At 29.1% G+C, this 25,130-nt stretch overlaps 1 protein-coding gene across 4 annotated transcripts in view; it reads left to right on the plus strand.

The window, feature by feature from the left end:
- LOC123300752 (spectrin beta chain, non-erythrocytic 1) overlaps positions 1-25,130 on the plus strand; it is a 113,305-nt gene that overhangs the window by 42,188 nt on the left and 45,987 nt on the right. For all 4 annotated transcript variants that reach the window (XM_044883398.1, XM_044883395.1, XM_044883399.1 and 1 more), the window contains exon 3: positions 9,197-9,364. In XM_044883398.1, the coding sequence (XP_044739333.1) occupies positions 9,197-9,364 (168 nt within the window). The remainder of the gene's footprint in view (positions 1-9,196; positions 9,365-25,130) is intronic.

Consider the following 25,130-nt stretch of genomic DNA (forward strand, 5'->3'; position numbering starts at 1 on the left):
CTATAAATGGATACAGAGGATTCCAAAATTTTTATAATATTGCCACCTTTGGTAAAGCTTTCAATTTTCAATTTCTTTAAAATTGGTAAGTGTGATTACAGCTAAACCAAAAGAAAAACTTCGAATTTAAAATAAAATTTCAAATGAAAGTAGGAGAAAAATGGGGATAATCGGCCTTTTATATCGACGAGTTACAAGTCAAGCAAAGTAAAAGGGCATATTTAAATAAGGTACAATGCATTTCGATCAGATTTAATTTTTTTAACGGCCTACTTATGCAAAATTTCTTAATCCGTCTCTGCTCGCTTTGAAATATAAAAAATATTTAAATTTTTGTGTATCGATAACCACAGAAATATTAGCCATATTTTTTCGATCCATGCGATGATTTCTTTCTTGAATTAACACCAGACAATAAACCGCTGTACCCCCTCCTTCGGACTTCTTAATGTCTAGTTTCGAAGATTACCAAACTAAATGGTACCATTATGTCGTAATAATCAGAAAATGCAATTAAGGTGTTTATTTCCCTACAAAGTTGTTAAAAATACATGCTTTTTAGTCAAGTAATGAGTTATTTTTAGCTTTTCAATACTACGCAACCACAAAAATATATAATATATTGTGTGCAAGTGAAGCTTATAAATTTGATAATATAGATATCGCTCTTCAATCATCAATACTCCAACTATAGCCGTCTCTGTTCATCAAATGATGGATCTTCGATGAACTCATAATTAAATTAAAATTTTGTTTTTATATCACCCACAACCTTATATTTTTATGGTATTATTATAAACTACAAGATTGTCTAAATTTTGTAGGTAATTTTTTATCACACTCTCTAGATTTTTTGATATAGAAACATCCAATTGAAAAGGATAACGTATATGATTCATTATTTTTTCAGTCAACTTTGAACGATAAAATAATAATAAAAAGTCCGATCACCTAGAAATTTTTTGTGATTATTGGAAACTTTGTTAATCAAAAAATGTATTTATAAAGTTTTATTGAAACTCTTAGTATTATTCAATCCTTGCATATATCCTTAACGTTATTATAAGAAAACTTTGTTCATGTGATATATTTGCAACTTTGTATTATTGATGATCAAATTAAAATTGAATGATTATTATTTTTTTAGTTTACATGATTAACAAATGTTTATTTTTAAATTAAAAAATTATAAATCTATTTAATAGTTTGAACACCATAATAGTCTAAAAAAATAAATTACATAAATAAATAAAATAAACTACTACTACTAGAGATGATATCATCATCAGGGTCGCCACGACCGGCATTGACACGAAATGACATCATTCGCATAACATCAAAAGAATATCTTTAATGAATGCTCTGCTTTATATTTTCTTGTAAAGTAAAAAATATTCATATTTTTGAAAGATGCAATGTGTGCCCTTTTTCATTAGATTTGAAACCTCCTTTACTTAAAATACAAAACTGGCGAAACGTTTACAAATCTAAACAAATTAATTTTTATACTCTCAACAGCTCGGAATATATAGAGGAAAATATAATTTCTTCTAAATTTTTCTATAGCAAAATCATATAATTCGAAGGAAATTTTAAATGTAGGTGGGGTATGACTCCAAAATACATCACTTAAAGCTCCTTGCCTTTTCGAATCGTAAAAGAAGTAATAGACGATACCTCCAACACTATAGATACTAAATGAAATATTTTTCGGGTTCTTATCTCTTTGGTCAAAACAATTAAATGAGAATTTTTTGAGATATCTCAAGAATCGATCCAGAACAACAGCGTTTTGTAAAGAATTTTAAGCGGTATCTCGAAAAATTATCACTCAATCTCAAAATGGAAACGATTTTTGTAATTTGGGAAGTTACTCTTTATAGTATAACAATATTTTTATCAAATTCCACAATATTTTCAACAATATTTTTATTCTTCTCGGAAAAATTTGCGGTGAATTAATAAAACTGTCAATACTAAAAGCTATAACAATACAGTTGCATATTTTCCCAAGCTAGTAAGCTTACATCATCTATCTCGCATAAAAATGAGTGATTGTTGAAAAAAATTGTATGGATCTGAATACATAAAACGAGCTTCTGAAAAGTCTCAAAAGGAAAAAGAAGCGATAGCAAAACAAAGAAAACTAGACACTTTTTTCCACAAAACACCAAACGAGACTACTTCTTCTACTACTGAGGAAAATACCCCCTCGGATTCGAAGGAGAATGGTATATATGAATTACTTGCATGTTATTCTAAACACATCTGATGCTTTTTCGGAATTGATTTGTACAATGAGTTTATATTGTAGATTCGGAAGAAGTTATTTCAGAAAAATCTCCACTTGAAAATACCATAGCAGACAAAGTGAATGCTGCATTGAATTAATTTTTGTTTACCTAGGGACGCACTCAACGTAAATCCGCCGCCGTGTGAACTTCCAAAAAAACATCCTTTATTATATAAATGTCATCCACCTTCAATATTGGTCAAACTTTTTATACACTGTATCAACATTAACGTATAAATATTATATTATAAAAATATGCGAATTTAAAATATTTTAATTAATTCAAGTTGTTTGGTCGCTTATATAATAATAACAACACAAACAAACTCGTACATTTAGTGGGTATAATTGGTCGGGTAAATGCACTTAACATTTCACCACGACCTGTTGCTGATGATGGCTTATCTAGGTCAAATTATTTATAATTTTTGTTAAATATAATATATTTTATTTTGTAAAATTTTATGTACTACACATAAAAATAATTAAATTTATTTAATCAATTCAATGTGAATGTAATACATCTCCAGGAGAAAACTCATACCCTTTAACTTTTAACTAGTCGAGGTAACATTGCGTCATTTAATTAAGGTGTTGATGACTAAGTTTAGTACCAAGTTTGTAACGCTTTAAAGTTTTGATGTTATAAACAAAATTTTGCTAAAGGTGTTTATAAAATCAATTTCCGGTTGTTCGCTTGTTTAAAACATTTTTTCGTAAACATCGCTGTTTATCCATGAGGGTGCTAATTAGTTTAGAACAAATATTTTATGTATACGTGTGTTGTATTGTATCAAGTATACATGCTTTGTATGAATGCATGTGTTACAATGTATACTGAAAAAATGAAAAGAAAGATACTCTTATTACTTTGTGTGTAAGAGTGACTATCTTTCTGTACTGTACAAACAAACGTTTGCGTAAACAACACTTTTTATGCATGGTTTTTCAACAATAAACTCAATCAATTGTCTGTTTTCACTTGTTTTAAACTATACTTTATTTTATACGTCATGCCTATGTAAAACAAGGAACTACGGTACTACGGTCCATGACCATAATTTGCATACACAGTGACTGAACAAACAATGACCAATGACCACACTTATTACGTTAGTAAATATTTAAACAATTGTAGTAATTGTAATGTTAAAGTTAAAGTTCATTTGAAATATGCTTCTCTGTTCGTTAAATACAATGTTGATTTAACCAGTTGAGTTATGTTAAATAATAATAATAATTTATTTATTAATAAAATTGATGATGACGTTTTAATCAATTAAAGAATACAATTTTACGCAAATCTACAATTTGTACAAGCAAATAATAAAATATTATGATTAATAATATTTTTAGTTGTAAAAATATAGTTTATTAACTGTGCTTACTTCTATATACAGTATCAACATTTTTATTCGTTGTGTGCGTAGTCATGGTAGGGACAATAAAATCGATGCCAGCGCTAATTAATAAAACACTAATTAATTAAACTTATTGCATTAAAAATTGTGAAAATAAGAAATCAAATTGCTCAAATATTATTTTTCAAATGTAAATTATCATAATTATTTATTTAATTAAATATGTGAGAACATAATATTAAATTTTCAATAAATGCAATCCATACAATTATATATGCATCCATACAATTCCATAATTTAAGTAGTGTATCGTTACCATGGAAACAACCATGGCCAAAACAAAATATGCCCTTTTTGCTGCGTTTTGGTCCAAATAGTCACTTTTTTAGGCATATAATAACGTTGCATAGATTTCGTAAGGATTCTCCGTTCCTCAAATGCGACAATTATGCTCATTAAGGCCGCCATAGAGTGTGAAATGAACCTCGCTGGTAATCAAAATTTGCTTCTAAAAATCAAATTCAGTGTCAACCATTCCAGCGACTGTTTGGTGACAAAACGACACATTTGGGTTCTGGAAAACGCTCTCTATGACCGCTTCAACCAGTTCATTAGAACGCTTTGGAATGTTGACGATCTTATATTCTCCCATGATTTATGGCTAAAATTGTTCTGAAATAATGTTTCAAAATCATGTCTAATCCACTCATTCGGTTGACAAACTGTTTACATACCGACATAAAAGTTAGCGCACTCTGTAAGGTCCGTTTGACGGGATATTTTTTATCTATGCTAGTTTTCCAGAAACTATTGGAAACGTTTTAACTGGGTTTTTTCGGTCATGAAATTTCCTTTAATTTCTCCTATAAACTTTTAACTTCCTGCCAAAGAAGTTATTGTTTTCAGGGAACAACGGCAAAGATTCAAATGAAAGGACTTGTTTCGAGAAATTCAAAAACAAAAAGTTTTATAATTTTAAAACCCATATTAATTGAGAGATATTAAAAAAAGTAAGAAAAATTACCTTCATACATATTTTATTAGAGAACCTAAACAAAAAATCTAAGACTAGGCTGTAATTCCTTGTCAACTGCTGATTTATGAGAGTATTTTATATTCATTTGTGCTTTTGTTCTTTCTGAACCTAAATTCTTTTTCTTTCAAAACAATTTTTGATGTGTAATTCTATGGCAGTCGCAAGTTATGACGTCACCGCGTGTAATTTTCGTCTCTTTCTATTTGTACATTTAAATCTTTGGTATTTTCGTAGTTTTGATGTTATCCGAAAATTGATTTCACCCGAGGTTTTGGCTCGATAACGAACGTCGATTGAGGCAAAAATTTTAGAACAAGTGCCTAATATTCATAATTACATTGAATTTTACATTAGAGGGATGTGAAGCTGATATCACGCCAAGTATAATTCGAGATTGATTTTAAACGCGTTCAACGCACTTATTTAAAATTGTTTTTTTATTTCCATTGAGTTGTGAAAAAAAAATCAGGTATAACTCCTTCAAAATTTTAACTGGGTGTAACCAACCCCTTAATAATATCCTAGGGTACTTAAGTTCGTAAATTCACTCAAACGAATGTGCGTTAAAGATACATATAGGCCAATATGTAACTGATTTCGATATGAACTTATTTTAGTTTATGCATAGAGGTAATGTACATATTTACACCCGGTTTTTATTTTTTTTTTTATATTTACAATGAAAATAATAATTTCTGTTATTTAATAATGAAAGTCGTGAACCGGTACTTGATCACAAAAATTATAAGTAATTTATCATATGTTCAGGCTGCATTATCCATAAGTATGTTTTATCGAGTATCTCAAAATTTAGTTTACATTGATTATAAGAGGCCGGTAGAGTAATACATTCCACCCTTATATTTTTTTAAACGGATAAAAATTGAAGCAAGTTTTTCATGTAAAAGCGACCCTTATGGTTCATATATTTAACTTCCCGGTTGATGAAAAAATTTTCTCCAAACACACTGCAATAGAAATTAGCATATTGGAACAGACCTGAGTAGCTTAGAGATTAAATACGCCCCCCTCAATTTCTGTGCGTCTATTTAGCAGACTTTTCAACACATTTTGGTGTTGTAACGGAACGCTATTGGCGCAAATACGAGATAATTATTAGCTTTCTTTGAAGAGAAAAATCATTAACGGAAAAATTTGGACGACAAACGCACACACTCGTGGATGCAAATCTAAAAGTGGTGTCAATATGTTGAAAATAAGTTAAAAATCATGTATCCACAAATCAAAATTTTCCGTGACAAAAGAAAATTTCATCCTTACCGATGCTGATGCCTTGACAATGATTTTTGAAGGATGATATTTGCTGAAAAAAACTAGAAGTATATGGGCATAAATTAATAAGATTCATAACTGGCAAACATTAGGCGAACACTTTAAGTTAGAAAGTTGTTTATTATAAAAAATTTTTTGTAAACCGAATAGTTTAGACAGTAATTAAAAGAAAAAAACCTTAATAGAAATAAACGGTCCGAAACATCGGACAAGACCTTATTATATTATAGCAGCCAATTGTAAGAATTATTTAAAAACAAGTAATGAGGAATAGGCTTAGGTATTTTATGGATTTAATTTAATATTTAGAAGGATGTAGTTTGGTAAGGGTGAGGTTAAGCAAAAGTTACCAAGCTACAAAAGGTACTTAAAAAGACATTTTAAATAATATTTGATCAATTTTGGTTAGGGTTGATTTGACCACTTTTGACGATTTCATCTCCTCCACTGCTCCAGGAGGAGGGGTCTCAGAGGGGAGTTATATCAAACCTAGGACCTAGTTGATATAAACCCTGATATGAAGTTTTACTGCTGTCCCCTCAGCCTCTCCCTAGAAAATCCCATTTTCCTGTATTTGGATAGGTTTTCCCTAGGGTGTGGGCCTTCTCGAATTTTCCCGTATATGTGGATCCTTATACCAATCCTAGGAACACGTTAAAGTTTAGCCTTTTGCCAAGTTTAATCGAAATCGTTAGAGCCGTTTTTGAGAAAATCCCAAAAATCCTGTTTTGTAGTACCATTGAAAAAATGTGTAGGGAAAAAATGAAAAAATCGTCTGGAATTATGACCAAACTGAACCTATGTACCGATTTTGAGAAAAATCGGTTGAAAATTGAAGGCTCCAGCTTGGTTAGAGACATACCGACGGACGCAAAATTTTTTAAAAATCACTTTTTTGGAATCAGGGACCCTCAAAACGTGTATTTCCTTTGTAACCACGATATCGATTTTTTTTCGATCGCAATACTTTATTATATTTATAATATAATAAAGTAAAAAATCCAACTTTTATTGAAAAGTCTAATGTCATGAAGAGATTTTCATTAAGCTTGAAAACTTAGGCCAAGTTTAATGTATGCATAAGATATGCGCCTATACACATCAAATTTTTTCCTTGAAGCATTTTTATCGAAGAAAATATACTATTTATTAAATTTTGAAACACCTGATACAAATGGTATTTTAACTGTGAAATTTATAAGCATAATGTATTTGATTTTGTCTGTGAGGTTGACTGCTTTCATAATACATAACTTGAATTTAATAATAATCACTACATATAGTAATATACCATACCATACCATACCTTACCTACTAATATCTGAAAAGAAAGTGTCGCTACATTTATATTGTGTCTGACTCTGACAGCAGTTTCACATAAAAATACGGTAATTTCAAGAGAATTACTGTAAACAGTTTAATATGATTTAGAAACATAATTGTATTCCATTCATAATTAGAATATTATTTTTAAATGTTTGGATTATTCAAAAAGTTTATCTTGATTTATTATCAAATTGATTTATACACACCGTTCGGTACAGGTGTAGTAATAATTCAGTTTTTAGAAAAAAATGTATTTTGGATTATATTTTTGGAAAAACTTTATTATTTATGGCAAAAAAAATTACACAATATTATTCAAGTACTATATAGTAGAAATTTTTTTTTTTTGCTAAAAACATATGTTTACAACACGTTGACCTTCAGTGACTTTAACCAAACAAAAATGTTGGTAATATCGTCTTCTAGTCCTAAATGTCAAAATTAATCATTATTTAAAAAAAAAATTGCACATACTTTTGTGATAATAAACGAATTTTTATATCAATAATTGATATAAAAATGGCACTAGAATAAAAATTATTTTTTTTGCTAATTAGAGACTGATTTTAGCTATTTTAAACTATTTAAAAAAAAAGTTGCAAAAAGAGTTAAGTCGATAAGTCAAATAGTTTTTTCAGAAACGTGTGAAACGTTTTGTAACATCACATTTCGAAGAAATCGAGTTTTAATTTTTTTTATAATAAGCCAAATAATTCCTCGTAAGCTATTTCCTGTTCCGAAAGGTGATATTATTTATAATTTCAAAAATAACACAAATTTTGCACCTTAATTTTTTGATTCTAAATACATAAATAATAAGGTCTGTAAAATTGGCAGAATTTGTTGCTGCTTACACTTTTATTTACACGAAAGTGGGAAAAGTTTAGAGACCGATTAACTAACAAACCGGTCACGCAAGCTTTACTACCTATTTTTGACGGTAAAATTATGTTTAAAAATTAGTTGCTGCTTACAGGATGGATTTCCTATACAAATATGAAAAAAATCGATCTCGTTTAAACTGAAAAGACGCTTTAATAATCCAGTCATACACATGAAAGTTTTGTCTTTGCGTTAGAATTGTTTCGAGTTTATGTTGGCCCAATAAATAATTCAAATTTTCTACCTCGATCCTCGATTGAAATATTCTCAAAAGTTACCAACTCCTAGGTTGAGGACCTATCCATTATTATTTTTATTTATACAAAAAACCTATCTTACCTTTTTTTTAAATTATTTTTTGATCTAAAAATTTTTCTTTAATATTTGGTTGTTCTACGGTATTGTCGGCTGAAATTCTACTCTATCTTAAAAGTAAGTAATATTTTGCCCTCTTGGAATGGGTCGATTCAACAATAGAAGCTCGATATCACTTCGAGATAAACGCTTTTAAACGCCGAAGAAAAAATGGCTACAAAATCGATAACTGAACTAATTGCTCTCCTTATCTAGATTAGGCGACATACTTTACATTTCTTATTAAAAATTTAAACGATAAATTTTGAAAATTTTTATTTCGAAAAGCATTTAGTTTATGGTCTTTATTTGTAGCAATTTTAGTCTACTTTGATAATTACAATCGAAAAGTATTTCTCTAGGATTAAGGCTTATAAAAACTGTATAATAAAAAAAATATAATAAATACAGTATTTTCAACAGAGTCAAAATTATAAAAATATTCTTCAAAATATGAAAGTAAGTGAACACATCGGTTTTGTATCTCTAATTTCAATCACTCAACTTAGAAAAACTTCCTTAATAATGCAAATACAAAATTTTTCTTTAATAGCACAACAATTTTTCTCAAGGTTGCAAAGCATTGTATTCCCGAAAATCCTATTCAAACATTATTATCGCATTACTAATTTTGAATTATTTTTATTTCAGGCTCGAATGGAAGTGGACGATTTGTTCACCGATTTGGCCGATGGAAAGAAACTATTAAAATTACTTGAAATAATATCCGGTGAAAAACTTGCCAAACCAAACAATGGAAAAATGCGAGTACATAAAATTGAAAATGTCAATAAAAGTTTAGCATTTTTACACACAAAGGTAAGAAAATTATTATTATATTCATAAAGAATTTTAGTACTTTTCAATAAATTGACTAACTTTCTATAACCTGAAGCATCGGTAATAAAAAATTTTATTATTGTCGCTTTTTTGAACAAAATACAATTGACGGCTAGGAAATTATTAATAAATATTAGGAAAGAAACTATAATATTAATTAAAAATTTTTTAATTGCCAATAAAAATACATTTATATCTAAAAACAATTGATAGTTCAAGAGCTCGTGAAATATACTTAAGCGCAGATACAGAAAATTTTTGAAGAGTGCAATACGCATTTTTCATGAGCATTTGTTTCGTTTCGTACTGACACTGAATCCGTGGTTGTCTTATCCGAGATTTCCGGATATCTCGGAATCATAAAATAGATCATAAATCATATTCTCGTCTAATTTTAGACGGCATCTCAAAAACTACACGCCCAATCGTCAAATTCACTCGATTTTTTAATATTTTGATACATAATCCTCAAAAAAATAATTTTTATCCAAATTCGAGACCCATGAAGTGCAAAATTCGGTGCAGTTAGCGCTCGAGTGAGTTGTTTTAGAGATCTCACCTAAATTCCAACTAAAAAAGATTTTATTTTGAAAAGATTTTGGAGAAATGTCAAAAAGTACTCATTTAATCTTTATTAATTAACTAATTTTAATAATTTCTGTGTCCTAATTACCTTAAATAACCCTAAGACATGTAAATTTTGTTGACTCTGCGATTGAAGGGCAAATTTTATTTAAGAACTTGTCCGACATATTATCCCTCGTGTACGAATAAACGATGTTCTATATCCCTGTAACTATTTGCCCATTCGTTAAACAGACGATTTTTTTGTTTTGCTTCTTTCCCATTGTATGGACGAGTTGCCCGATATATCTATGTATGATCTATGGCTAAGGGATGCCAATTATTTGCTTATTATTTAAAATAGTCTTCCTTACTTTTTTCGGACATTTCCGCACTACATTAAAGAAACGTTTAATTTAATGGCATTCTTTATATTACTGGTATTTCGTCCTGCACTTTCTAATGTTTGGGTGTAAAAAATGCATGTACTCAATTTACAAGAACAAATTTAATAGTAAGAAAAGAAAGAAAAGGAAACAGTAGTCGATACCGGAAACCTTGCACCTTATAAAATATTAGTATTTACTACTATTATTTTTTAAGGTATGTTTACTCTTATTTATTCACTTCATCTAAAGTGTTCTCTGACGGAAATGAACTTGCCATGGGCTCTTAGACTATGGTACTAGGAATTAAAGAAACATTTTTGCCAACAACGTCTATATAATGAAGAAGACGATTTGTCTTAATTGTGAGTTCACGATTTTATTTACTGTTTAATAATAATAATAACGTCACGATATAAATGAATTTCAAATCACATTGTTTTCTTGTAGCATTTTTATAACCTTTTGAAGGTTAGATGCGATTATTTGTTTTTAATGAATGAATTATTTGATCGTATATTAAAATCGCATTATGCATTTTATTTTTAATAATTAGGCTCGAGAACTGCGACTAAATAAATAATTGTGTAAGGCATTATTTACTTCTCACCACGCTCTCCTGGCAGATCTTGCATTACTTATGCAACCAGAGTGGTCACAAACCGGGAAACTTTGAAATTATCAGGGAATAATTAATAACTGGGAATTATTTGGAAAATGATTAGCCAATGATTTTTATTCGAATCAATCGAGATTTTAACGACACTTTTAAAAAAGTACGAAGAAATTCAATTTTATTTTTTTGTCTCAGTTTTGAAATATATAAAGAAACCAAAAAAATATAGTTCATTTGTCGACAAAATTAATAGTTTTCAAGATTCCATAGAAAAACTCTTCCAAATATAGAGTTTCATTTGGGATTTCGAGCGATTCGATGGAAGATAGTAGACCATTCCTTAATTATTTTGTTTGTCATTTTATCGATTCAATATAACCACTACAGAAAATTTCAAAAAGTTAAGAATCATTTTGTGGGTGCCAAATTGTTTGACCGAAAATTGTAAAAATCGAGTACATTTAATGATAGAATGCATAGTTTCTGAGAGGTTGTATCAAATTCCCTGGATTTTCGAATAAGTTGGATTTTCGTGACTTGTGGACTCTAACTTATTAATGCAACTAGGGAGATGTTTTTGCTCGAGTGATTCAAATGAATATCTCGTACTTGAATTAATACAAATTTGACTCGAGTTTGTTTACATTCGAGTCGACACTTACTCGTGTTGCAAGGAGTGTAAATATACTCATGACTGTAAATATACTATAACTACTGCAGAATTTCTTTTGTATCATAAACTACAAATTTTTATTTTAGGTTGACAAAAATTTGTCACTTTCATATATTATGTAACTTTTATATTGCGTGAGAATTGTTTCCGGTTAATATAAGCATGAAATTTTAGAATCAAAACAATGTCATAAAATTTAGACAATAATGTGTAGGTATTGTTTAAAATATAATTTGAATTACTTCCTTTTTTTTCTCTTTTTTGGAATAATTTGCGTTCCAATAACATTCACTCAATTATAATTTAGATAATTATAATTAATCCATGAATGTACAGTATTAGGGTAGAATGTCCGTAAACTCACTTTTTAATTGTCTAAGATCCATATTAGGGACGACCTTCACCTATCTGCTTACCGAATAAAAGTTATTTTTTACGAAATATAAAGTGTTATACAAATATCTTGCATATCTAACGAATTTTGGTCTACTAGAAAGTAAAAGCCATTAAGAATATGCAGCAGCTGAGTTGTCTGCCTCTTTTCGTTCACTATTATCGCATATATACAAGTTGACTCACATAGCTAAATAAAGATAATTTTATTGCAAACACGGTGGTATATTATTGCGCACAAAATATTGGTCAAAAAATAAAGTTTAAAAGCTTTTTAAGTTTTGATATTTTTATTAAAAGTAGTCTTGATGTTTGTTAATATTTTACATTTCATAAAAAATAACTTTCATTTGACCCTTTCATACCTCATTTGAAAGGGCATAAAATTCTCTCTTTAACCATGATTTAAAAAAAAGTAATCGATCGATTGGTTCTTAAAATAGACTACCCAGAAAATTGAATTCATATCTTCCATCTTCTGTGTAGTTTGTCTTAAGAATCGATCGCTTTCATTTTTTCATGGTGAAAGAGAGAATTTTATGCCCTTTCAAATAAGGTGTCACAAAGTAGGAAATGCCATTTGAAATTTTAAAGTTTGGGAGCGTGGGAATGATGGAACTATTTTTGAACTTCCTGTCGATACTTAAATCGACGTGTTTTCACTCAAAATAATAATCGCATCAGGTCAACAGTTATTAAGAGTGGATACCTTTCATTTTCTGTGTAGTCTATCTTGAGAACCAATCGATCGATTTCATTTTTTTTATCATGTTGAATAGAAAATTTTATGCCCTTTCAATTTATGTATAACAAGGTAGGGGGTGGCATTTGAAATTTCAAAGTTGGGGTGGCTAGGAACGAAGAAGTGAAATTTGAAATTCTCTGGGTACCATTTTCGAACTTCCTCCTCGATATCTAAATCGACGTATTTTTAACTCAAAACAAAAATCACATCAGGTCAAGAGTTATTAAGGTTGGATACTTTTAAAATGATCACACTGTATATGTCCTATGAGAGTAAATGCTCCACATCGACTTAGGGGCCTATTTACTATGCGGCAGAAAGTTAGGGTTCATGGATTTTTTTACGGGTCATATCCTAGAATATTGGATACTTGTACAAAATAAATTTTAACAAATGTTAATTTTCAAAAGTTTTCAGTTTTATTAGAACATTGAACGATAATAACTGCGTATCTATTAAATAAGAAAGAATTTTAAATTGTAGTAAATTTTATATTCTACAATTTCAACTTGACTAGTATTTGACTACTGTGATTCAAGTCTTAGTCCATTCATGTTGGCGCTTAATATAGTGTGCTGAATCATAATACCAAAAATGTTATGAAATTGTAGGTATGCAAATTATATAAAGAAGCCAAAATAAGATATTTTATTATAAATTAATAGACATTAGACACCTACGATCTTTTCTCACATTTAACAAATTCACTTTCTTCTTTGGAATCAAACAAGAGAATATTTTGTTTTTAAATATCTTTAAAACTGGAATATTTGACATTATAAAATAAAATATGCAAAAATATATTTATAAACATTTATGCAACAAAATGTAAGCAGTATTTTTTTTGATTTGAATAGACAACAAGTATTAATTAAGGAAGTTCTAATGGAGTTTTAATAGTTCGATTCTACGGAAGCTGAAGTAATACAAATAATAAGTTCAAAGTAGTACGTGCCAAAATGTTCAGTATATCGGATCTAATAATTCAATGTACCGGAAAGTAGCCCAATTAATAAAATGGCAAAATAAATGTGTAGCTCGTGCCAAAACTCTAAATTACTCGATTTTACCTGGTTGATTTTAAAAGAGAAATTGCATTAATTTTTTTCCCACAAATTCATAAATAAATAAAAGAATAATTCCTCTAAAGTATATTTAAGTAATTTTTTTAAAATTAATATTTCTATTTTTTAATTAATTATTAATAAAAATTCTCGGGTTCGATTCCCGGCGTCGCAACAAAATTTAATTAATAGTTGTGATGGGCTGGTGTAGTGCATGATATATGCATGAAGGAAGCCTCAGCCTCTGAAATTGAGGAGGTGTCAAATAAAATTATCAGCGTAAAGGTGGTAAAACACATATATGGTATCACAATGGGCTCTATAGCATAAGTGTGTCCTTCGTGGACAGCCAATATAACCTAACATAACCTAATAAAAATAGTTATATTTTTGAATAAATAAAACAGTAGTGACGCATTAACTTCCGTGTTGGCTGTGAGCCAATCGGTTTCTATGGAAATTTGCGCTGTATATAATATAGTGAAAGCCAGCTGAGAAACAAACCATTTGTCATTATTCATGTTATATTATCGTTTCTCCGTACGATGGCGTTAAGAAAACGAGGTGTTTACGTCACTGCATTTGTTCAATTGTAAAATTACATGAAAAATCGAATCTTTCGAAAAAAATAATTATAAAAAACATGCTTTTCTATTCTTACTGCACGGACAGAAAAAGATACAGAAAAATGACTTTATTTTTATGTATCGGACATCAATCTTTGAAATCTTAGAATTTCTACGTTTTTAATCAATTTTAATATAACTTTCAAATTTTGTTATTATATCAAGTTTAGTTTTACAGTTTGATATGGAATGTGGCAAATTCGATATCAGTCTGCCTTATTCAGTATATGCAGAGTATTAAAACAATTAACTGTGGGTTGGTTGTTATTTACTCTTGTTTTGTAATTACCGTTAACATAAATAACATACTGTAGGAAGATGAAGAAATAGAAGTTAAATTTAAAAATCAATATTATTAGCAAATAAAAATTTCTATATCACAAAATCGTACGATCAAAACAAATACACTGCAACTTCCTTAAAATAGAAAACTGATAGGTAAAAACACATCAACAATTATAATCAATAGATATTTTATTTAAAAAAAATTAAAACTTGTTTCGTAATAAATTTCATAATGAATTATATTTTTTTTTTAAATCAAGTTTTTATTCTTTAGTTATTTATTTTGTACAAAAATTGTTTTTTTCACGAACTAGTTTTTGAGAAACGTAAAAATATCTTCATAATATGATGCGATCTTTCCACGTGCGAAATTTAACAGCTTTGAGGCAAAACGTAAGTTTTTATTTTCTCCAGAGAAAATCCTTGTGAAAAATAAAAATTATAAGTGAGACGCTCAATCGTTGAAAACTTCTCAGGTCACCACAAATACCTCTCTGTCCCTGGAAAATTCCAGATAATTAAGTAATAGACTGTCATAACATTTGACATAAAAGTATATTTTTTAAAACAATTAATATTGTGTTATCGCTAAAAATTCCATATTATTAAACAAAAGAAGATACTAAAAATTTTCAAATTCAATAAAAAATAATATTTATGAGATCATTTAGTTTTACGATAAATACAAGTATATAATACTTTTTTATTCCAGCAGCTAGCAGGGAATTATGATTTTTTCGAATCCGTTTCGATAAAAATGCCTTAAACCAAAAAGTTTGACTGAATATATAGTTTATTTTCCAAGTTTCTGTTTTCCGTAGGAATTTGCATTTTCCGATTTAAAAAATACGCATAAAATTGCAGAAAAATTGATCCAACGAATGAGTCTGAAATAAATTATTAAAACACATTGACCAATATTTATATAAAAAAACAAGTGAAAACAAACAGTTGACTGCGTTAATTGTTCAAATACACTGTGTAGAAAGTGTTGAATGCCAGTTCTTTAAGTTAGAAAAGTTTAAAATACTCAAACTCACATTTTACGTCCTGAGCCCGCTATAGAAATTTTCGTTTGATATTTCTTTTCGTTTAGAGTAGAGTTATCGTGATGACAGACGGACGGACAGACGGAAATGGTTAGGTGATTTTATGAACACCTATACTAAAATTTTGTATCATCAATATTTCAATGCGTTACAAACTTACTAAACTGAAAAAAGGGACTAAAATTATTATACCTTGATATATATTTACAGGGTATATATGGTATACCCTGAGGCCATACCATATATGGTATGGCCTTGATATTTATTACAGGGTATAATAAATCATATTTTAAAAAAAAGAGAGTCAGATACAGGCGCGGATTCAAGGGGGGCACAGGGGTCATCAGGGGTCAGCCGGCATTCCAAAAAATAAAACTAAACCAATTTTTCGTATATCCAGTAAAACTTTGATAATTTTCTATAATTTTGGGTTTTCTATTATCTATATTTTGAGTAAACTCGAAATGTAGATTATATTCTTTAATTTCGGCCGAATAACCGATTTTTGATGTCTTTGATTTAATTTTATGGTTTTCTTTAATCGGAAAAACCGTATTGCGAATAATTGACTGAGCGGACTAGTCTGAAGCCATCATAATCGATTGTATGAGTCAAAAAAGAATCTTTATCTCAAATAAAACTTTCAGTGTCCTCCGAATTCCTTCTAGCGCCTGCATTATATAACGTTTATTATAAATATGGCGTTTTTATATTTTAAAATAATTAAAACATAAATTTATTTTAAAAATTAATTTAAATTGATTGTTTTATTGACACTGCTACTCGTTCTATATATCATGTTTAAGAAGTGCTTAACCTCTAAAAGATCAAACGTCTCTATATAAAAATGTCAAATGCGTGTTATTATTAAAAGATCATAACAGTGCATTTCATTATTCTCACTTTAATAATAAAAATAACTACAGTCAAAATTATTTATAACGAAATCGGTTCGAACTATGTAAATAAGAATTTATTGTGTTTAAAACTGATCGATAAAACTGATTTATTGTGTTTAAAACGTATGGGTTTTTTAAAATAAGAGACAGTAGTGTCCCCTAATTCTAGAACCGTACTCTGTAACAACTCTAAATCAAAGCGCATTATTATTTTACGATTTCACACAAGCAGTTGCTATTCTACCTCGCATGTAACTGCGGTTATCGAAAAACAATGAATTATTATATATAGGTAATTATTTGAAAGTACTTTTCTTTGTTTACCGTAACTGCAGAAGCATGCTAGGAATAAGCCATCTGTCCTATACTTTTTTTCATTGGACCATTGCAACAAAAGTTCCTTTTAGTAAACAAGTGAAACTTACAAAATTTCAAAAACCTCTGCTAGATACCTGAGCACTAATTTAAATCACATAAAAAATTAAATTCACTAGCCCAGTTTGATTGAATTCTGAAGGTGTACAAATCTTTAAAAATTGAAGAAGAAAAAAAATTATGTTTCAACAGAAAACAGAGGTGTAAAGATGAGCACTATCCCAATTTGAAGGCTGTATAAATAGGCAAGGCCCTTAAAACGTCGATAAATGCTGTTCCAAACTCAACCGATTTACTTGAAACAGCTAAGAATATTCTCGATCAAGTCACCTTTCAAACCAAGGAAACTAAATCAAAATCTGTTATTGTCTTAATAAATCATTTTCATTATATCTACATGTTTAAAAGAAATATCTGTTTAATTATCACCAAACGTGTTAATATGACAAATAACTTCATTATTGGCGTCAACAACTTCCAATAAATATCACCCTATTTAATTTGTCACTTGTAGTGAAAGTCTATACGTTTTATTTTCAAACGAACAATGATCTCTTTGTAAGTGACAGCAGACAAGGTTAAGTTTCTTTGAGTTTAATTATTTAATTTTAGATTTGATTTGATACCCTTCATTTATAAATAATCTTATGGAATTAATTATTTTAATTATCTTTAGCGATAATCTTTCTGAGGATATTTTTAGTTTGTGTATCAAGTAAAGTGTAATCCGTCTTTATCAGATTATATACCATTAAAATATAATAAATTTAGAATAAGTTAAGGTTGTCTAGTATGCCTCTAAGCAAAATATCTTTTAAGGTACATATATAGAGTTGATCTAGCGAGACTCTAAGGCGACGTTAGCACACTGTGTTAAACGTACTGATAGATAGATTCGTCAAATGTTCTAACTGGAGTTCTCTACGGTCTAAGTAGAGTTCTAGATATTAGCTTTAGATTCTAGATTAAATCTAGCAGTACGTTTAATAGAGATAACATGTGAACATGGCCTTTAAATCTAGCTAGACCAACTCATGCTACAGAAGATATCAAAGATTTTGTGATAGTAGTGTATCTGTATATGTCACCGTAAAATTGTAATTTCCGCCAGGTTGCAAACGAACTAGTAAAATTTTAAATTTGACTTCCAAAAATGGATCAAAAACTTCCGCAATCCGTGTTGACTCGAAGCAGACCAACTAAACATAACGTAATGAGTTGATTTTCGTTAATAGATCTTGAGTTAGCGCTAGTTGGGGTGGTTTTTTGTAACCAGTTTACAATCTGAAGGAAATTACAATATAACGTTGACTTAGTATTTAGTGCAACTTTCGCGGCGCCAAACCCACTTCTCTTTCTGCGCCTCATTTCTGTGTACGAATAAGTTTGGCTATTTTCCACACATACAGCTACGGAAGAGCAGTGTTTTGAACATGTCTCTTGACGATTTGGCTCAAATATTTATTTAAAAATTGCGAATCTAAGGGGTGTCAAAGGAGTCATCAATCCCCAAAAATTAATTTTAGAAACTATAATTTTCTGAAACAAGAAAATAATGAAAAAAAGGGAAAATGTACTAATTGAAAAAAGTAGAAGGATTTCTCCACGATATGTTGATGCAAATTTTTTTTTTACAATACTTTACAGTTCAACATTTCATTGTTTTATTGCACTAAAATATTTTTTTCCCTAAGTCACCTATATGTGTAATCCTGAATTGCTCAGTCTATAAGAACCACATTCAATATAAAATACAATTGAGAGCCTCAAGCTTTTACTTATAGTCATACATGAGTGAATCAAGGGAAAATTTTGTTTTTAATTTTAGGACAATAAACGGTTGTTTTTGCTAAAATTAGGAGAATAAAACTCTTTAGGTTCGTTATTTTTCGGGGTTCGTTATTTTTCGATATAACATTCAGAAATATGCAACACTTGAAATCTCTTTTACTCTAGAAATAATTAAACCTGTGCTCAAATAATTAAACCTTCATTTATTGTTTAGTAGACAATGAATTTTTTTTAATATTTTGCTCCTATTTATCAAACACACAAAACTATGGGAAACATGAAGGCCATTAAATATAAATATCGTTGCGGGATATCTGATTGATATTCAATAAAAATTTCAAGTACTTTTATCGGTAAATAGAATTAAATTAAGCACAAAAACTATTTATTTTTTTAATATTATTTACTATTTATTCTCATGAACTAAATGCATAATGAAATATAAATTAGCCATGAAATATTGATAACATAACATATGTATGCATATTTCTTAAAAACAATTAATTTGAAGTTAAATTTTTTTATATAATTAACAATATATACAGTGTGTCAAACCAGTACCGTACCCTACTTAGACGTTAAAAAATTTATTGAATTAATAAAGCACTCAAATGTCATTTTTTGCATTCAATTACGTTGGACTAAGAAAATTACGGATATTAAGGTTTATTACGAGTATATTCGAATGCCTATAGTATGTCGTATACAAGCTATAACATGGACGTTTAAATTCAGTTTTTATTCTTGCAACGTAGTTAAAATTGAGGAGACGGGTTCTGATTAATAGGGCGATTTGGTTCTTTATAATTGTGCCACAATTTGTACTTTTTGCATGATATAGTGCATTATCGACATGCAAAATCGATGAATTATTGTGAAAAAATTCGTGACGTTCTTTATTAAAACTTATTATTTGGAACGTATTATTGAAAGACTAAATTTAAAATTATAAATATCGAGCATCATATTAATTTTTAACTTAAGGATGTATAAGCACGGTAGTGGGGACACAAATTAAAAAAAATTATATTTTTTCAATTTTGATGGTGAAATATGTTATAATTTGACGATATAAGACGAAAAATAGGAATAAAATTTTTCGATATCTGGCGTAGTTTTCAAAATATCGAAAATTGAAAATTTTGTTTTCTTATTCAGCTTTCGATATTTCGAAAACCAAGGCAATTATCGAAAAATTTTATTCTTATTTTTCGTCTAAATTCATAAAGTTGACTATTGAAAACAAAATTGAAAATAGGATAAAAACAGTATTACGAGAAAGTAAGACCCTACTAACTTTTTTTGAATTATACTACCAGTTATCGTGGTGTGGATTCAAAATATTCAAGTTTCTGTTTTTGCACTAAAATATATAGTTTGCCGTGAAATCTATTGAGAAATAAATAATAAACTGAAAAAAAAAGTACTAGCAGAAAAATTTGTTCTTAAGGCAGCAAATAAATACTTTGATTTAAGACAACATTTTTCTCTTATATATAACTGTTTAAAAGTCAAATACTTATTTTATTTAATTAAGGAGGTCCTTTCGCCGCCAATATTAAATTTTTAAAAAATTCACTATTTACTTCCGCTCAGTGAAAGGACTACCTTATATCTAAATTTCTTTTTTATCATCTAAACACGGCCATTGGTCATATGTTCTTTGAGCATTCTGTACAAAATGAGAGTTCAAATAAGACTTATTTAAAATTGAATGTAAATAACATATTCCACAGTTATCTGATCATACAAAAAATCTGTTTTTTTAATGTTTTTTACAAAAAAAATAATAATAATTGAACAATACAACCCATTACAATAAAATATAATTTAAATAGCACATCTCTCTTTCATAACAAAAAACTGATGTTTTGATTAGATTAACATTTTAAACCATATACATTTAATTTTAAATTACCATTTACATTAATTCTTAAAAACCTTATGCGCTTGGGCAATAACCTAATAACTGCTTCGAATATCAGGTTAATTTTATATTATTAAGTAGTTTATTTATCGGCGGAAAATTGGTTATACTGTAAAATCTTATGGATATACGCTACGTCATCATAAGGGTCAGCAATATGCAATGAATATAACTACAGATATTCCACCGAAAACTAGGAAACTAAAAGTTTTCAATCGAAAAAACAACACCTCCGTAAGAATAATTAAAGCTGTACAATTAACTATTAACTAAGTGATTGTGATCTTTGTGACTTCTGATTATTTTACTAACCTAGATTCAACCTAGAGACAGTATCGCGTTTTTAACTGTGGGCCCGTAGTCTACCTGGGGTCCCAAACAGAAGCCTTTTGATCAAAAATTTGTCTACTTCGTTCCATTTTATTTCTATTTGTTCACTTTTCTTGCCCTCGTAATTATACCTGCAGCCCCACACGGGAGCCTTCCGAATTTTTAACATTTTTTGATAGAGGCCTTTAGGCTACTTAAATAGTAAATACAATGGCACTAAAAAGAGGATAAGGTAAGTTATAATATTATGTATCAAAAAGAAAAGGAATATCGGGAATTTAAGGAGATTATCGATTGCATTCTTATTAAAATTTCGTTTAACCACCTAGTATACTAGTTCAAAGTCATTTCCTTCATTATTGAAGGTTGTTGAGCCAATCAAAGAATGACCTCTGTGGGTGTGTCTAATAAACGGAGATAAAACCCTATTATTAATTTTTTTTTGTAAATTTGATAGGTATAAGAATAGGTAGTAAAGTATTTTATCACTTTCCTACCCTCACTCTAAGGTTGTGAAAAAGGGAATGATAGTTTATGTATGAAAGCCTCGTGTAAATAATTTTATGGATAAATATGGATCAATTGGATCAAGGTTTTCTTAACTTCATGTCTACGCAGACGTGCTAAGCAAAATAGTATTAGCTATTTATAATGAATAATTAAAGGTGCAGGTTTTAATTAAATTAATAATCGCTGATCAAAAGTTATAGTCAAATAAATTAATTGTAGGTGAAACGAAGTTCGCGGAATCACCTAGTACTATTAAAAAAAGTTGTTAAGGATTGCCAATCGATATAGAGACCTAACCATAGAAACTATCGGTCACAAAAAATACTAGAGAATACAGAAATGACCAGTGTATATAATCTTCGAAGGACTATTCGAAGAGCCTCAATAGGAAATGTTGTTTTGACCATTAATGGATGACTATGGACAAGTGTATAATCTAAAGTGTTCTGAAGATAATATCTTGCTTCGCTGGGGTTCGATAAGGATGCCATACGAACGATAAAAAGCCGACCTAAAAAAAGAATATTTGTAGCAAATGAAAGTGAGTCAATTATTTTCGCGGCATATTAATTATGTTATCAGTTAATTATTCACAATAAAATATCAATCAGTAGATTGGTAAAAGTTTATAAATGTGATTAACTGATATGAAACAAATAAAATCGTGATTTACGCATATTAAATTACAAATCTAGTTCTACTTAAAATAACTAAGTGAAAAATTATAAATCACCATTTGATTTCTAAATACGATAAATATATTTAAATTAACTTTACAGAATGTCCCAGTATTCTAATGATGCATATTATTTTTCATTATTTTTTTCATAAAATAATGTTTCATATTTAAACGAGATCTCCTACTTTTATAATTTTTTATTTTAAATAGTTTTATAACTTTAAGGTTATGGTAATGAATTATTTCATTTTTTAAATGAATGCTTAATAATTATAATTAATTAAACCTAGTGCTATTTGATTAAAATAGTTTAAGTAACATTCTTCAACGAAATGTGTGACAAAGTTTGAATTCTCAATCCTTTTCTCTTTATGAATCGATAAAATTTTATAGATTGCTACATAACGAAGTTTTGGTCTTATAACTTGCGAAATAATCTTCTTGGATTGATAATTCGCGAAAGGTTTCATTACTATTTTAATCGCTTAGGGGCCGCTTCATTATTTACATAAGCATTATTTCGACTATTTTTGACAACCCCATCCCCCCCACGTAAGCATACATAAAATTTCTCAAACACTCCTCAGTCGCTTATTACGTAAGATTCAATCTCGTTTTTCCGAATAATAAAACGTTATTATAAAAGGATCAATTACACTAAAACTCACAGTTTGATTATTCCTCCACATAGGCATGAACAGACTTTTAACCCGTGCCCCCCCCCCCCCCCCAATGCTTACGTTATTAATTAATGACCCCTTACACAAGTATATTCTACACAATAGGGTGTATAAAACGACGGCATAGATTTTCGGTGACTTTTTATCATGAGTGAATTTCTGCTAGAAATAAACTCACGAAGGCAATTACATATACAGGTTTTTTTTGTAAAATTTACTGCAATAGTTTGCTATTTCAAATCTCAAACTCACAAGAAAAGCATCTCAAAATCATTAGAATTTCACTTACGAAAGTTAAAATCTCCTATCAATAGACTACATCTATCTACGGAATAGTAAATATAAATTAAAATTTGATAAACTATGATTTTAAAATTCAGTATTTAACTATCTTCACGGTTCTAGTTTATCTTGAAGATAAGGTTTGTGAACTTAACGGCTCACTTTTTCAAATGTACTTTATGTGCTGGTATTCCCCCCAATATATTGATTGTGTATGGCTATGGAATGTAGAGGTAAGAAACACAACCTCTGTGTTAAACAAGTGAAGACAAACGATTGACTGAGTTAATTGTTGAAATACTATGCATAGTCAGTGTTGATTTCTATATCACATTACAAATACAAACATGTGACACATACATAACTGATAATCAAGTATAGTACATATTATAAAATTTCCGCCTAATTGGCGCCCTCGCGGGTAAACAGTGATGTTTACGAAAAAATGTTTCAAACAAAAGTTGTTTAATTTTTGATAAGAAACATTTTTTACTTTTAAACTTTTGTTCTATCTCTAACGGTTTACAAGATGGGTCCTACGGACCCAATTGACCTATGATGCTCATTTACGAACTTGACCTCACTTTTTACGTCCTGAGTACGCTGTAAAAATTTCAGCTCGATATCTTTTTTCGTTTTTGAGTTATCGTGTTCACAAACGGACGGACGGACAACCGGAAATGGACTAATTAGGTGATTTAGTGAACACCTATGACAAAATTTTTTTCCTAGCATCATTATTTTTAAGCGTTACAAACTTGGGACTAAATTTAATATACTATGTATATTTCATATATGCATGGTATAAAAAGTGAACCTAAAATTGCATTAAATTAAGATGTCATTGGTGTTCCAGAGGACCATGCTTACACTCCGATACACGAGTATCATAATACCCCCTTTCTTAATGGTATTTTGTTGCCACTTTTTGATTCAAACAGCCATATGAGATTGTGTTACATATCTTTACATTCCATATACGTATGACTTACGAATGAGATGTGTTATAAACATGCGTATATTCACAGTGTTTTATTCATAATGTTTTACTGTTTTTTTATCGTAAATCATTCTGTACATAAAAACTAACATCTACCACGTTCCAATTTGTATGAAAAAGAAATTATTTTTGTGAAAAAAAAAGAAAAGTACGTCTTTATTATTACGAACACACAACACTACTTAAGCAAAACATACACAATCTTTGAATACATAAAAAAAGAACAATTGAAGGTATTTTCTTTGCATACATGTTTTTTTTTCTCATTAATATGTAAATCTTGTCATTTATATCAAATAATGAAAGTATTCTTATTTATGGACTTATATAGCTGTATCTATAGTTCACTGTTGTTTATTTATGTTTTATCTATGATTCGATTCTTCTTAAAAAAAATACCATTCACTTTATTTTTTAGCCGGGAAGATTGCGTCCCAACTATGCAACGGCAATAATATTTATGATCTAATTATTAATAATTGGTTTACGACTATCCACAATGTTCTACCGATATTATCAATTGAGCAGACGATTGCTACTAAGTTTTTCCAAATTACATATCAACTTGTTAAACTGGATTTCTATTGAAAATTTTAAAATTTACTAAACAATTTTTCAAAATTGAATTTTATATGACTATTTATAGCGATGCATACAAATAACGTCACTTTTATATATTCGCCTCTTCTAATTATGTATATTATCTGATCTTCGGATACACAAAGTTCCCTAATTTTTTTTAAATTCAGATATCAAAATGATAAGAAATACATAAATTACACTTAACGTGGCTTAATGTTTATAATGATTCACTACCTTAGAACTGATACAAAAATTCATCACGTAGGAACTGCGTAACATAAGCGAATCC

This window comes from Chrysoperla carnea, chromosome 5 (assembly GCF_905475395.1).
Source record: "Chrysoperla carnea chromosome 5, inChrCarn1.1, whole genome shotgun sequence".
Lineage (NCBI taxonomy): Eukaryota > Metazoa > Arthropoda > Insecta > Neuroptera > Chrysopidae > Chrysoperla > Chrysoperla carnea.